The 17,196-nt window shown below is 38.6% G+C and overlaps 1 protein-coding gene across 2 annotated transcripts in view; it reads right to left on the bottom strand.

The window, feature by feature from the left end:
* The window catches only part of LOC121323967 (amyloid-beta A4 precursor protein-binding family B member 3-like), a 29,833-nt gene extending 13,031 nt beyond the window's left edge, over positions 1 to 16,802 (bottom strand). For both annotated transcript variants that reach the window (XM_041265321.1, XM_041265322.1), the window contains exons 1-3: positions 16,510 to 16,802; positions 4,786 to 4,973; positions 4,298 to 4,353 (exon numbers count right to left, since the gene is read on the bottom strand). In XM_041265321.1, the coding sequence (XP_041121255.1) occupies positions 4,298 to 4,353; positions 4,786 to 4,973; positions 16,510 to 16,558 (293 nt within the window). In that variant the 5' untranslated portion in view covers positions 16,559 to 16,802. The remainder of the gene's footprint in view (positions 1 to 4,297; positions 4,354 to 4,785; positions 4,974 to 16,509) is intronic.
* Between the last annotated feature and the right edge of the window lie 394 nt (positions 16,803 to 17,196).

The raw sequence follows: 17,196 nt of genomic DNA, 5'->3' as shown, positions 1-17,196 counted from the left end.
AATAACACAGAGGTGTGTTTTTGCCTCTACCGCAATCAACTGTGATTGATATGTAACGATTTTGTCTTAATAGACCATAAATAATGAATTACCTTAACACAATCAAAGAAAATAATACAAAAAGAAAGAAAACTTGATAAGAGACTGTGGGTGTGTATTGGATTGCATTTAGGCAGGAGCAATATTACAAAGGTACAAAGAAGGCTTTTTCAACTACAAAACTGTCACTTGTTCTTTCAAGTAGGATAAGATTAAAAAAAAAAACATGATGAATTTGCCTTGAGCTTACATCTCCTTCCCAAGGAGTCCTAAGAGACACTGTCAAAGCATGAATGTGTCTAAAATCCATCTGTTTCATGTGTAGAAAATTAGCCTTACTGCTGCTCTTTAGAAAATGCACTAGCATGTGCAAGAAGACAGCAACTGTAGGCTGCTGTGCAGAGTTGTGTGGCCGATGACGTCATTAAGCAGTGCAATAAAGGGGAATAATTTATTACATTATTTGTAGTTATTTTAGGCATCTCAAGAGCCTGTTTCTCATTCGTGTCACTACAACGCTGAAGTTAATTTGGAAATCAGGTTGTAACGATATTGCTTTTAGAAAACTGACCTGGATTTTTCATTTTCAAATATTATTTGAATGTTTACACAAATATTCAAATAGTCTTTCATTTTGAATAAGGAGGAAATATAAATAATGTGTACCATATTACAGTAAAATAAACCTGGTACTTGGAACCCATCAAACTTGCTTTTAAACAAAGGAGATAAACACTCTTCTGATAGTTATTTATTTTGGACGTCACTGCATTAGTCTCCTGTGCTTGAGATCTGCTTGATATAGTCAATTATAAATACTCGCCCAGTCATTTGCATATTTGTCCCATCACTACCATATAAGTAAATAACAAAAATACAGGTCTGAAATTGATTTACCTAGAGCCTTTTGTCAACTCAGGAACTCTAACTATTGAATCATATAGCAGATTTTTTATACAGCGGTACTGTCTTCTGTTTTTTTTTTTTTTTGGGAGGTCATATTTGACCAAATATACTACAGTCCAACAATTGACTGTAGGACTCTGGACTCCCAAAACCCATTCTAAACACCTACTAAAGTCAAATTTGTTTACTCTCATTTTTTTTTCTTGAAAATGGAAGATCTAAAAATCTGTACCAAAGGGTAAAAAGAATCTTACTGCACCAGCTAGCTAAAAATATAAGGACTTAAACTGTTCTGTTTACCCCAAATGCTGTAATAATTCACCAGAGAATCATATTTGTTTGGAGCCGATGTTAGTGCTGCTTCGAAACATCTTGAAGTCTTCTAACAAGGGCCCAAACTCAACGAGTGAAGACATTTGAGCTGAACTATCCCAGATGTTCCCTAATCTACAAGATTGAAAATACCAACACCGGCAATTTGGTACGACCCAGATTCGATCCAGCAAACAGACTCGCCCTTCACCCCACGCAGTAGTGCTTTTACTAGGCGAGGTCACTGGGCACTCCATCACTCCCATCTCTATCTTTGAGATTTCTAAGCTGTGCTCATTAGGTTTGCCTTCTCTCCCTATTTTCAAGAGACGCTGTACCAGCTATTGAGTTATTTTTACCCTAAATACGTGACTATCCCCAATTTACCAACAATGCTGAGTCTTCCCCCGGGAATATCTCTCAACACTACTGTCAGAGCTAGAGTTGAGTTTATGTATGCCAAAGTGGCTGAAGTGACTGTATCCTGTGGCAACTCAGGCACACAAGTGAAAGACATCCCAGAAAGAGGTTCTCATCAGACATCAGGCACATTCTGCAAGCCTAAAATCACTGATATAGACTACTGTACAGAGGATTCATCAAGGGGTTTGTGTTTATTAAGAATAGTTTGGGGAGGATTTTCATATAGGGCTGTGACAGAAAGATAATGAGTTCTGGTGATAAATCTCCCTCCAGACCTGTGAGGGCGCTTAAGAACGGGAGGAAGTGGGTCAGCCTGGAAAGAAGCGAGACTCTGTTGTAAGACTGTATTGACCTGAAAGTAATAAGGCAGCTGCAACCGTTTACCTAGATGTCATGCGGGATTACATATAGGGGCCAGGGTAACGCTGATCTTGTCCTTCATTTGGGTAAAGCTCGGTGGAAAGAAGGACTGAGAGAGGAGCTTTCAATTAAAAAGAAAAAGACATGTTACGTGTTTTGTGTTGTGTTTTGTCTGTGTTTTTGCACCACCAGAAAGTTAAAGCACATCCGGAGCTGTCGTCAACGGTCAGCACAATCAGGATCACCACTGCACTACCGTCACGAAAATACCTGTGTTTGCACTCACCACCAGCACGACTGCACTCACCCAGGACTGGTGACCGTGTGTTCGATTTCGTTATCCCCGTGCCTTACACATTGTTGTGTATTGCCGGGGATTTATTATTTTATGGTCACTAGACCTGGAATATAAATAAAAGCACTTTTCACCGGATTACAGTTGTCTGCCTGTCACTCCTGCACCGCGTCACCACTACACGTGTTCCCCCCTTCACCAGCCACTTTGCCACAAGGGTGTACAGGTTTCTGTTGTGTGACAAAATAGGAATTTGGAATTACTGCATTTCATTATCACAGAACCAGCATCACAGATCAATTACAGATTACAGTATTGTGAATGAAATGGATGCAGGGTCTAGAAACTATCAATAGCCAACCAGACCATATCAAATGTAGATGCTGTCAGGCCACTGCACAAAGCACCACAAACTAGAAAATCTGCAACCTATTCTTTGTTGTGGGGAGGCAGTTAATGGTTTCACAAGGTCACCTACAAGTTAGTACTGCACAGACAGAGAAGAGAGAGAGAGCACTCTGCAGCCTTCGCATATAGTCAGCTCTTAGCAGAATTGATTGAAGAAAACAATTAGTTGGGAAATATTCATCTGCAGCTGTTGAAGCATTCCGAAGAAGCACCTCCAAATCATTCAGTTCTCAACATACAGTGAGGTGGGTGTTTATGAAATCCTGACCGCAGTACAGTAATATGTGGTGAACTATAATACTGTACCCTATAAATGATGGAGGTAAACAGTGTTATCGTTTCACGTCATCACTTTAGTCAACTGCAAACGTTCATTGCCTGATGTCATCTTTTAAAAACTGACTCAACTGAAGTAAAGAACATTGCCATAAAAGCCCCTGTCGAGATACACAACAGGTCTCCAGATTTTCAAGGAAGGGTAGGAGAAATTATGCTTTAGTTACATTGTAAGTGGTTGTAATATGGGATTCATGTACACATTCTTATAAAATGTAAAAAAAGTATTTTCAAAAGTATATTATAATTCAGTGTATGTGTGTGTGTGTGTGTGTGTGTGTGTGTGTGTGTGTGTATGTGTATATATATATATATATATATATATATATATATATATATATATTGTGAGCAGGGAGAGGGTTAAATTCCTCCCTGCCTAAAAAAATGTGTGTATGCACGTTTTTGTTTAATTTATTTTTTTGTTAATTATCCCCTGCACCTGGAGGTAATTGTAAATTAGAACCAGGTGCAGGGTATTTAAGAGGTGCAGTCAGTCTGCACGGGACTGCTGAGTAGAAGGAAGCAGAAGAAGAGGTGTACTCTGTTTCTGAGCATCACGATTGTGAGTACTGTGTTTTTTTTGTTTTATGCCAGATAAACAGTTTAGCCGTCCTGTGAGTGAGTCAGAGACATGCATAAATGTGTATTTAGATGTTGATTTTTGTTTTTGTTTATTTTTGTGTATTTAAAAAATCAATTTCTATGTCGTGGGTGTCAATCATAGAGGCAAATGGACAACCGCAAGTGACAGTCGGATTACTATATATATAGTGCAGGAGGTAGTGCAGTCCAGTAGTTAAAATCCAGGGCTTGCAACCAGAAGGTCACCAGTTCAAATCCCACCACTACCACTGACTGACTCACTGTGTGACCCTGAGCAAGTCACTTAACCTCCTTGTGCTCCATCCTGTGGATTTGATGTTAAATCCATGTTCTATTGTAATTGACTCTGCATATTACAATAGTCTACCTCTGTAAAGTGCTTTGTGATGGTAGTTCACTATGAAAGGCATTATATAAAAACAAAGATTTATATTATTAATATAATAGCTTAACTAATGACATGCTTATAGATTGTATAACATTACTTAAATTAAAAAGTCAGACCCACTTGACACTGTGTTACTGAATTTCATTCAGTCTGCAAAGTGTCTAAATATAAGCCACATATGCTTCTACAGTATATAGCAATGTGAGTAGTTTTAGACTGTTTCCTACCTGTCACTTATTGAGGTCAGTGGACTCTCAATCTGCCTGCCTCTGGAACTCCACCTCTGTAGAGAGAGAGGACAGTGGAGGTGAACACTTCCGTTTCATGATCCACTGATCAGCATTTATAAACACACTGTTAAATGTGTATTAAATAGTTTATTACAATATGATGAAGCCTAATTGTTATCTTAATAAACCATTTGTTTTAAATTTAATTTGCAAACAAACAAAAAAATGATAATTGAAAGGTTCCAGTTGTTATAAAGGTGTGATACGGTTTCTTATTATGCCTTGGTTGCCAGTTTTATAACTGTGTGGAAAAAACACTTCTGCATAGGCAGGCCATACCTTTCCAGTCCTTGGCTTTTAAGGTGCCCAGTGCCAGTTATAGTTTTTTCGAACAGATTCTACCATGAAGACCCTGCAGAGGTCCTCAGAGGTCAAACTCTATTAACCCACCGTGCCAGCCTGATAAGACACGTTGATAGCCCTACCTTTTGGTCAGTGGTGGTGATCCCACTCACTGCAGCTTGGTCCCCATCAGAGCTGTAAGCAGGGTGCTGCCACTGGGTGGTGCCTGTGGGTATGTGCCAGTAATATGTCCCTGTGCTGTCACTGATAGTCCTCCATCCAGGCGGGAGATCAGAGTCCGGCTCCAGGTTCTGGTCATTCCAAATGTTATCTTGGATAAGCAACAGAGTCAATTCATTCTGTTTAGACAACCAGATCATATGTGTAACATCACTGCCCAAAGAACCACAGGACAAACAAATGTTGAAGTAAGAATTCAAACTACAAAATGTGCATATCTCAAGTGCTTTTTAAATAGTAAACCTTCAACTGTACACTTGAAATGATTGCACAAATCTTACCTGTCATGCATTTCCATTTGATCTACAGAAAAGTCTGTGATACTACAGTGAATCAGTATTATTGGTCAGTACAAGTACACCCCTAAAATTTGACTAATAACTAACTTTCAATTGATACTAATTACTATCATGAGCAAATGTGTTTTTCCATCTAAACTGTATGAATAATGTTTAGTTAAAATCATATTTTCATGGGCTAGGTTATCATATTTATATTCAGTATTGGCCAAATAAATTTAAGTAAAGTTACAGTGGGTGTCACCAAAGTTTGGTAACTTATATTTTGTGCATAATTACTTGAATAATTGAACTTAAGTGCAACTAAAGTTATGTTTATTGAAATATATCTGTATACGTGTCGTAACTATGAGGTGGATAAAAGGTGACCCTATGAGCATAACAATATTAAAGTTATGCTGCTACCAAAGAATGCTGTACTGTATGTAAAGAAAACATTTTTAAAAAACCAATGAAACTGTGTAAAAGCTTTAGCTTGCTTTTCAGTTTAGCCTAGCTGTTCTTTACTGATGTCACTGGAAAGATTGTAGCAAGAAGATTACTATAATTTTTTCTTAGTTCAGAGTATGTTGTTTTCCATTTTCCAGTTAAGATTTATGTAACAAGTTATAAATTATACGTTAAGAATTCACATATGTGTTCACAAGACAATGTCATATCTGTAACAGTATATAGCTACAGCCTAAAGCTACACATAATTGGTAATATTTTCAAATCAAAATGATATGCTTAAGGGGAAAGAAAACTAGGCCAATTTAAATAACACTATGATGACTGTAGCTCTTATTCAATAGGACAAGAATGCTGTTCGTTATCAGTTGCAACAACTGGGTCACGAGACTTCACTGGCACAGGCTGTTTCAGAGCAGCAAGAAAACAACTAACTCATAACTCTAAGCCAGCTATAAATTATATATTCTCCAAAGAACTACAAGTAGGGGCCTGTGGCGGGTGACCCACCCCTGTGAGTAGATTTTGTTTTATGTTGTATGCAGTGTGCTATTGTTGGTGTATAGATCTATTGGTGCACAGGATATAATGATGCTGCGGAGCAAGAGAGATTTAAAATATATAGTTGCATTTAGGCACAGATTTCACGTGCAGATAAAATGTGTATTAATATGTGAGCACGGGGTGTGCACAGATTAGTTCACATGCTGGGATTCAAGTGAATAATTAACTAGTAATTGAATCCTGGCACAATTGTGTATATATAGAAGCACAAAGTACTCACTCGGGGTTGTGTGTGCGGGAGTGGAGAATGGGTCTGGAGAGGAGGTTATTTAATAAGAAAGAGAAAGATAACAATTGCTATATGTGCTGGTTTTGGTTACTGTTTATTGTTTATTTGTTTGGTCAACGTGCCTTTTTGTTTGTAACAGTGTTTTGTTTTGTTCAACTCTTATTTACATTTCAGCTCACAGTACTGTGTGTTCTTCCGGGTCTGACGGCACCACCACCAGCCAGCCTAGGATTGTCTCTTTAATGTAATGCCAGAGAATGTAGTCTCACGGGGGGTAAGTTCAGTACGTGTTCTGGCAAATCTGCTGCATTTCCCAGAGTACTTGATCGATTGCTATTTCAGACACAGATTAAACAGACTTTCTTTCAAAAGCAACATAGAAATGATTCAGTAAAAACTAGGTCTATTTCTCTCCCATGGGTTAGGGAAGGAGAAAGAGCTGGGGTTGGTTCTCCTCACCGCACCATAGCTATCCCTATTGATCAAGGGCCTGGTAACTGCAGGCCTGGAGGCTGATTGAGTTTGCTGAAGTAGCTTGGCAATGTTCGCTGCTTAGGTGGGCTAGACAAGGGGTAGGAGGACGTCTGCTGATCTACAGTACTTCGGATTGGGTATGTGAGTTGCAGTGACAAATTATGAAACAAAGAGTAAAAAAGTACAGTACTGAAAAGGCAAAACTGTGGACCGTCGTATCACTGACTGCATGTTTCTCTTCGTAAAATAAATCATTGCCAACTTTAAAATGTCACTGTCTAGTACAGAAACTACTGATTAATGTATTTCTTTATCAAAAAAGGTGTTCTTGTGTATACTGATGACCAAGGTGTTTTTCAATCACTTGTTTGTTGAATAAAACTCTAAAAACATGATTTTTTTTTTTCAAATGTACAAAGGTCCTAAATAATAAATACATTCTTCAGAAAAAACGGTTTAAAAAAACCCGATGAAACCTGCAATACCAGGCTGCTGCGTTTGCTTCCTGACAGATGAAAACACGTTGCTTCCTAGGGTGCATATGATAATCTATACGTAAATGTCTGCGAACAACCCTGTGTCAGTCTGCATTAAGGAGACAAGGTGGCATTTCATGTCTGTTTCTAAAAATAACAGCCTTTTCCTCAGTTTCACAGCAGATTGGACTGCAGGCTTCATACCTGCTGCCTTCCATACCTCACACAGCTTCCATGAAAAGAAACAGCATTGTAATAGGCACTTGGAAAAAAAAAAAGCTTGTTTGGCAATATGGTGCATCACAGCTAGAATGCATATTTAATTCTGTTGGTCCAGTTAGTAGTGCTTGCTTATCATGTTTTCTTTAAGGGAAATAAAAGTGATCTCTGTGTATTGCTGGGCAGTTTTACAAAAAGCACAATATAAGTGGTCAATATTTTGAGGGTGTAAGTATGTCTCTGTGACGGAAAGACAATGATTCTTGGGAAAGACCACCAAAATGTGGATTATATTTCCCGGGAGGGGGGAATAATGGGAAAGGTAGATTCAGCTGAGTGTTCCTCCGGATCCACTCTGGGTGGTAGGATAAGTGACAGAAAGACAATGATTCTTGGTGGTAAATCTCCCACTCAACCTGCGAGGGTGCGAAGTATTGGGAACAGAATACTCTGAGTACATGACCTGACACTTCGTTCCAAGGGTTAAAAGGAAGTCGGTCATGTAGAAAAGACACGGAGCTTCGGTACACAAACTTATTGACCTGGAGGGCAAATGATGTGGCAGCTGCAGATCATAAAAAGCAGCTGCAATCATTTACCAAGGGGTCCTGAGTGACGGTATAAAAAGGGGGTGAAACGATGTATCTGTTCCTTCGTTTTTGGTTATTAATAAGTGACTTGGAAGGACGTGTATTTGTGAGGTGAATATTCGTGAGTGTTTGTTTTGTTCTGTCTATTGTTGTTTGTAATCACTAGACGGCTAACTCGTTCCGAAGCTGTTGCCAGAAGCCAGCACAAACCCGGGACAGCACTTCACTTGTACCACTGTAAACTGTATTGTATCACTATCACTAATTCATGCACTAAATGGACTTGTGTATGTGTTTTGTGTTTAATGTGGGGATACAATAACGGGACTATTATTTTGGGACCAGCCCAGGGATTATAAATGTAAGTAATACACGCCACTGTATTAATTACCAGCATTATTATTTGTTGTTTGTTTCACCGTCAGGCAATGGACTTAAGGAATAAAAATAAACAAACCTTTTTCACCTGGACTACAATTGTCTGTCTGTTCTTTGATCACCTGAGCCTGCATACTATTAACCACTTAATCACAGTCTCCCATATTAAAATACTCTTGCAGTCACGAGTAAGAATGTCACGAATACAACTTTCACCTCAAGCTGCAGTCAACATGCTTGAATTATGTATTTTTTATGTCTTTCATCTTCATTACATTCTTTCTGTATTCTATGCTGTTCCAGCTTGTGTTAGAAACTTGACTTTCTGTATAAAGTAAATTGTTTAGTGACTTATTACTTTTGTTTTTTTGGCTCTTTTGTACAAGTGAAATGTTTTGGTAAGATTAATTCTGCACATCGCATTCCTATCATGCAGTGCAGGACAAGAATATGTATTCGTAATAATAATAACATAACATTACCATGCATATAAACACAGGGACTGACTCCTGACCACCTGAATTCTAATTTAATTATACATTAATTGTTAGAAGTATTATAAATACTTCCAAATAAGTTTAAGATGCAATGTTTTTTTGTTTTTTTTTAATATAAATTTAGTCCTTGCCAATTATTTTTTGTTACTTTCTCCCAATTTGAAATGCTACCACCCCTGCGCTGACCCGGGAGTGGCGGAGATGAACACATGTTGTCCTCTGAAGCATGTGCCGTCAGCTGACCACTTCTTTACACACTGCGGATTCACAATGCAGCCAACCAGGAGCTACAGCGTTGGAGGACACCTCAGTTCCCGGGAAGTTAACAGGCAAGCCGGCAGGCACCCAGCCAGACGACAGGGGTCGTTGGTGAGCGGTGAGCCAAGCACCATCAGCACCTCCAAACCCTTTCCCTGCAATACAAGGTCTGTCAGGTGACCTGAACATCACTGGGATAACTGATTTGTTCCTCATTACTCTACTGTATCCATGGTTTCAGTGGTCAGGAAGTCTTACTGTCTGACAAACTGGACTTCTCCAGCACAGACTCACTCTAATAAAAGGGAGATATATAGAGAGAGAGAGAGAGAGAGAGAGAGAGAGAGAGTACTGTGCAAAAGTTTTAGGCAGGTGTGAAAAAATGCTGTAAAGTAAGAATGCTTTCAAAAATAGACATGTTAATAGTTTTTGAAGGAACTCTGTAGGTAGGTTGGCCCAAACATCTTAGAGAACTAACCACAATTCTTCTGTGGATTTAGGCAGCCTCATTTGCTTCTCTCTCTTCATGTAATCCCAGACAGACTCGATGATGTGAGATCAGGGCTCTGTGGGGTCCATACCATCATTTCCACAACTCCTTGTTCTTCTTTACACTGAAGATAGTTCTTAATGACTTTCGTTGTATGTTTGGGGTCGTTGTCATGCTACAGAATAAATTTGGGGCCAGTCAGATGCCTCCCTGATGGTATTGCATGATGGATAAGTATCTGCCTATACTTCTCAGCACTGAGGAGACCTTTAATTCTGACCAAATACCCAACTCCATTTGCAGAAATGCAGCCCCAAACTTGCAAGGAACCTCCACCTTGCTTCACTGTTGCCTGCAGACATTCATTTGTGTACCATTCTCCAGCCCTTCGGCAAACAAACTGCTTTCTGCTACAACCAAATATTTCAAATTTTGACTCATCAGTCCAGAGCACCTACTGCCATTTTTCTGCACCCCAGTTCCTGTGTTTTTGTGCATAGTTGAGTCGCTTGGCCTTGTTTCCACGTCGGAGGTATGGCTTTTTGGCTGCAAATCTTCCATGAGGGCCACTTCTGACCAAACTTCTCCGGACAGTAGATGGGTGTACCAGGGACCCACTGTTTTCTGCCAATTCTAAGCTGATGGCACTGCTGGACATCTTCCAATTGCGAAGGGAAGTAAGCATGATGTGTCTTTCATCTGCTGCAGTAAGTTTCCTTGACTGACCACTGCGTCTACGGTCCTCAGTGTTGCCCGTTTCTTTGTGCTTCTTCAAAAGAACTTGGACAACACATCTGGAAACCCCTGTCTGCCTTGAAATTTCTGCCTGGGAGAGACCTTGCTGATGCAGTATAACTACCTTGTGTCTTGTTGCTGTGCTCAGTCTTGCCATGGTGTATGACTTTTGACAGTAAACTGTCTTCAGCAACCTCACTTTGTTAGCTGAGTTTGGCTGTTCCTCACCCAGTTTTATTCCTCCTACACAGCTGTTTCTGTTTCAGTTAATGATTGTGTTTCAACCTACATATTGAATTGATGATCATTAGCACCTGTTTGGTATAATTGTTTAATCATACACCTGACTATATGCCTACAAAATCCCTGACTTTGTGCAAGTATACCTAGAAGAATTGATACTGTTTTGAAGGCAAAGTGTGGTCACACCAAATATGGATTTGATTTAGATTTTTCTTCTGTTCACTCACTTTGTATTTAGTTAATTGATAAATATAATCTATTAACATGTCTATTTTTGAAAGCATTCTTACTTTACAGCATTTTTTCACACCTGCCTAAAACTTTTGCATAGTACTGTTTTGAAGGCAAAGGGTGGTCACACCAAATATTGATTTGGTGTAGATTTTTTCCTCTGTTCACTCACTTTGCATTTAGTTAATTGATAAATATAATCTATTAACATGTCTATTTTTGAAAGCATTCTTACTTTACAGCATTTTTTCACACCTGCCTAACTTTTGCACAGTACTATATATATATATATATATATATATATATATATATATATATATATATATATATATATATATATATATATATAAGCAGCATTTAGTCTTACTGGAATTTGTGACAGCGTGTCCTGTTAAAAAAAACCACAATAGTAGCTGTAGCACAAGGTTGTGTGGGTTTTCACATGGTCAGTTTGCTGCAAAGCTCTGTAAATTAATCTATTTGCTAAAGAAATTGACTTTCATTCTAAATGCAATTTTTCCTCAGTAATCCAACCTCTATGATTTCTATATCACAGGAATTCATTTACAGTCTAAATTGCATTTTAATGAGAATTAACTATGAGCAGCTATAAAGATGTGTTTGATTTAAAAAAGTCAAGTTATACATCTATATTACTACTATGACTGCTACTAATATGATACATTACTAAATGTCCATGAAAAGTTCATGATATGTTGATAAATTGACAATTTAATATAAGCATAAAGTGCATTTCAGTGCACTTCACTGATAATTGTGTTCCTTTTCCAGATCTTCGACAGCAAATATACAAAGGCAGACAAAGCAAAGAAAGCAGACTGGATGGCTGATTTATCTCCATCCCAGTTACACACTCGGCCCTCCCTCTTCGTTTTCCTCTGGCACTGTGGGAGGGATCTTTGAATCGATCCAATAATATAATCCTGGTGGAGGGGCAGTATGATTGATACAAGGTCAAACCCTCTGCACCAGAACATTTAAGATAGATTGGATCAAAGCATTACTATGATTGTGTGAGCTTAAGGCTCTGTGAACAGCTGCTCTCATGGATCAATAGAGCCCAGAATCAGGTACTAGAGAGCCTTACTATCTTTTTGTAGTTGTACAAGGTGTATGGACTCTGTATTAGGAACTACTAGACAACACAGTACACATCATAATTTTGTGTAAATACGACATGGCATTGATTTGAGCAGCAATGCAGTTTCTAAGACCGCATGTTGCTAGCCATTAGTTTTGTTGGCAGTACGTGGGCTGTAGAGAAGCTCAATTTGAAAGGGGCACGGCAACAAAAACTGCTAATCTAGCAAAGACTTTATCTCGCAGCTGCCTTTGGAATTCCCGTCCAACCACTGTGTCTCCTACAAGTCACGTGATTATGTGACTCTCAAGGAAATCATCAGCTAGATTCTCAAAGATCTTTACTCCAAATTGTCATTCGCACAACTGAAAGGAAACAACACCAACTGCCATTCTAAAACTAATAATGATAACTTAAGACCTCCTTAGAAGTCCATAAACAAGCGTTCTGTTTTGGTGACTGGTTTCAATCTTATCTATCCAACAGGTATCAATTTGTCTCAATTAGGGAGGAGAAATCAGCATTGACTGAAATTAACTGTGGTGTTCGACAGAGCTCTATTCTAGGACCCTTGCTATTTTCAACATATGTATGCTACCGTTGGGTGACATTATCCATAGACATGGAGATCCAAAATGGAAAATTACCTATATGGTAACAGGGTCCTGGGAGACAGTCAACATGTTTTTAGGAAAGGGAGATCGTGTCTAACTAACTTGCTTGATTTTTTTGAGGATGCAACATCGATAATGGTCAATTGCAAAGCATATGACATGGTTTATTTAGATTTCCAGAAAGCTTTTGACAAAGTCCCGCACAAAAGATTAATTCTCAAACTGAACGCAGTTGGGATTCAAGGAAACACATGTACATGGATTAGGGAGTGGTTAACATGTAGAAAACAGAAAGTACTGATTAGAGGAAAAACCTCAGAATGGAGTGTGGTAACCAGCGGTGTACCACAGGGATCAGTATTAGGCCCTCTGCTATTCCTAATCTACATTAATGATTTAGATTCTGGTATAGTAAGCAAACTTGTTAAATTTGCAGACGACACAAATAGGTGGAGTGGCAAACACTGTTGCAGCAGCAAAGGTCATTCAAAATGATCTAGTCAAGATTCAGAACTGGGCAGACATATGGCAATGACATTTAATAGAGAAAAGTGTAAGGTACTGCACGCAGGAAATAAAAATGTACATTATAAATATCATATGGGAGATACTGAAATTGGAGAAGGAATCTATGAAAAAGACCTAGGAGTTTTTGTTGACTCAGAAATGTCTTCATCTAGACTATGTGGGGAAGCTATAAAAAAGGCTAACAAGATGCTCGGATACATTGTGAAAAGTGTTGAATTTAAATCAAGGGAAGTAATGTTAAAACTGTACAATGCACTAGTAAGACCTCATCTTGAATATTGTGTGCAGTTCTGGTCACCTCCATATTGCTGCTCTAGAAAGAGTGCAAAGAAGAGCGACCAGAATTATTTCGGGCTTAAAAGGCATGTCATATGCAGACAGGCTAAAAGAATTGAATCTGTTCAGTCTTGAACAAAGAAGACTAAGTGGTGACCTAATTCAAGCATTCAAAATTCTAAAAGGTATTGACAGTGTTGACCCAAGGGACTTTTTCAGCCTGAAAAAAGAAACAAGGACCAGGGGTCACAAATGAAGATTAGACAAAGGGGCATTCGAACAGAAAATAGGAGGCACTTTTTTACACAGAGAATTGTGAGGGTCTGGAATCAACTCCCCAGTAATATTGTTGAAGCTGACACCCTGGGATCCTTCAAGAAGCTGCTTGATGAGATTCTGGGATCAATAAGCTACTAACAACCAAACAAGCAAGATGGGCCGAATGGCCTCCTCTCGTTTGTAAACTTTCTTATGTTCTTATGAGTGAACTTCTACTGCTATGCGGATGATACCCAGCTGTACCTGCCTTTTAATACTGAATTTGGATAAAACGGTTATGCTTGTGGGATTGCATGAGTTTGACCCTAGCAGTCTTTCATCAAAACTTAATTTTGAAATGAAGAAATTGCCAGTCATCTTTGATCCTGATCTACCATTTGAGACTCATATTAGTGAAGTTACTAAAGTATCTTTTCATCATTTGAGACATATAGCCAAACTTAGACCAATGATTTCCTTATCCAACGCTGAGAGACTAATGCATGCCTTCGTTTCATCAAGAATTGACTACTGTAATGCACTCCTATCTGGTATCCCAAAACATGTGGTGTCCAGACTACAGCTCGCTCAGAATACCGCCGCTAGAATTCTGACTAAAACTAGGAAAGATGAATATTACCCCTGTCCTAGCCTCCTTATACTGGTTCCCTGTACAACATATAATTGATTTTAAGATTGTGCTATTACCCTATAAAGCCCTGAATGCATTAGCACCTAGCTATTTGCAGGAGCTACTGACAGAAAATCTTTAGATCACAGGAAGAGTGGCTGCTGGTTATTCCTAGGGTCAAAAACCTAACACGGGAGATAGGGCTTTTTCTTTTAGAGATCCTAAACTATGGACCTTCGTTTGGCCAGTTACAATATTTAAGTCGAGACTGAAAACATACTTTTATAAAATGGCATTTTTATCTTTTGGGTTTTAATGTAACTTATTTCCTACTTTTTAAAAAAAAAATCTGAATCTTTGAATATGTTTTTATTTATGGCAGATAATATGTCTGGGAACTTTGGTATGAAAACAATACATAAATGTAATAAATAAATAAATAAACTTGTTTTTCATATACATTTGGTGCAAAGAGCCTTCAGAATCTAGACTCATGTGTATTTTGAACAATCAGCTGTAAAATATTATGAAGTGTAGTGTGGTTCTTTCATGCTAATCAATAAACAGCAGGGACAGTAAATATTAGAGATTTCAAAAAATACTGAAGGGCTTGATTCAACACAATCTCTCTTTCATCATTGGTTTCTGTGTTCATACTGACTGACACTGCCCGGTTTCACATCTACTGTAGTTCATGCAACAACATTTATGAGCAGTCCTGATGCATATCAGACATGCCTCCATAAGCTTCAAGAGCCCTCCTGGGTTTGTACTGGTGGTCCCTAATACTGGCAAACAGCTGAGTAGCAAGCAGGGTTTTTTTCTGATAACATCTAGTCTAGCTATAAACAACAACCTCAACAGAAAGAAGCAAACACAGGGCATAAAGAAATAAAACGTATGCTTGTAAGGAAAAGTAGCCCAATACAGCAAATAAAAGATGAGCATTGCATCTGAAGAGAACAAGAATATCAAAACAGGCATGTTGAGATCATATATTAATAGTGTTAGGTAAAACCATGGATTTTTCCTTCAGGAAATACCTAATATGACAATTCTGGGAAAGAATATATTTTCTGGGAGATGCTTCATTTACTCAAAAGCGCCCCCTTCTAGATTAAGCAGTAGCTCTTAACCTCTTGGGACACAAGTATGTATCTGTCTGGACTTGTCCATATGAACCAACAAGCTGTGTTGCTCCTATGCTGTATCAAATCTTTCACCTGTAGTTGAATAATGCTGTATATCAAACAAAGATATAAAACACACAGTTGAGATACAGTTTAAACCTAGATTCTGAGCTGCACAGTACATGTGTATTTATTACTGTATAATTCTGAGTTTACCCACACTGGCGTTTATAGCGCTGTCTTGCAGTTTTAATGTCAATGAGAACAATATCTGTCTCAACCAACTGTACTTTTACTTGAAAATATATATGCTGAAATTATCAATTAAAATGACAGGTGCTTCAGAAATGGGCTGGGCTTTGCTTTCTCCAAACATTATGGGTGCCTACGTGTAGGTAAAGGGATCCTCTCTAGGTATCACATTGGTTTCAACAAGTAATTCCCACTGCAAAAAGGCCCACAGGTCTGTGAATACACAGCAAATTTGCACTATTGTCAGTTCCTAAATAAACAATCCCTGGTAGGGGTTTAAATACACACAAACAAATAACAACAAGTTTCTGTCAACCCAACACCTTTATCTGGTGCCAAACACAAGCTATACTAACGCATCAATAACACACCTGCACATTGCTTCACAATCACACAGTAAATAACAAGCTAAACCACAGATGCCAATTACTTAAATATTATTTGTAATTGTTATTCATAAAACAACTTGTTTCATCAAGGGAAGCCCTAATCTTATACTATATGTACACATTAGACATATTGCAATAGACCGATGTAGTTTATACAGTCAAGCAACTGTAAATGTACTAGGTGTTCCAAAGCTGCAATGCGTTTATTACTGCATGTCAGTTGTAGTTAGAAGCTTGAAACTTAAGCCACTTCTAGAGAGACAATGAAACAGGATTGTAATCTGTGAACAGCTAAGGTTTTAAAAACTACTTACCATCACAGTTGACTAGGATGATAGCCAGCATGTAGTCTTTCCCTAGCATGTCGGAACCCAGAGCTGAGTAGTTTTCCAGTCTTGCCTCGTTTAGCCACAGTACATCTCACTCTGAGAGCCCAGCTGTTGCTAATACTGCTCTGACAGACCGCTGTGCAACAATCTAGCATGCCAAGGGGGTTACAATGTGTGCACCAACGGCAGCAGTAATTAATGGAACTTCAATGCCTTCTTCCCTCTCTCCGACACTGCTGCTGGATTGATGCTGCTGTCTCTGTTTTGAGAAAGCTGCTTGCAACTCCTCCTCAAGTAGCCTGTATTTAATATCCCTGCAGCTCCTGCATTGTTACATCTACTCCTCCCCCCAATACTCCCCTTAAGGTTGCTTGCAAATCGTGTTCAATGCAGCTGAAAACATTTATTGGTTACCTTGGGAATTACTGTGGTGTTATGAAGCCATGTTCATCCTTGAGAAACACAGGCTAGTATTTGCAAGCCTAAAAGACCATTGTTGATGAGCCCTGATTTCCACAGGCACTCTAGCCCTACTTTCCCAGGAAAGTGCTTTTTTTGTTTTGTTTTGTTTTTTTAAAGCAAAGTCAAGGTTACCTGATCCAACTAAGTTAACATTGGTATCTTCCACTTTGTAGCATACAACAGCTTTGTACTCTAATGAGCACTTATGAG

The sequence above is a fragment of the Polyodon spathula genome, chromosome 12 (assembly GCF_017654505.1).
Source record: "Polyodon spathula isolate WHYD16114869_AA chromosome 12, ASM1765450v1, whole genome shotgun sequence".
NCBI lineage: Eukaryota > Metazoa > Chordata > Actinopteri > Acipenseriformes > Polyodontidae > Polyodon > Polyodon spathula.
Note: the sequence above shows the minus strand (reverse complement) of the source record. Positions and strands in the feature narration are given on the sequence as shown.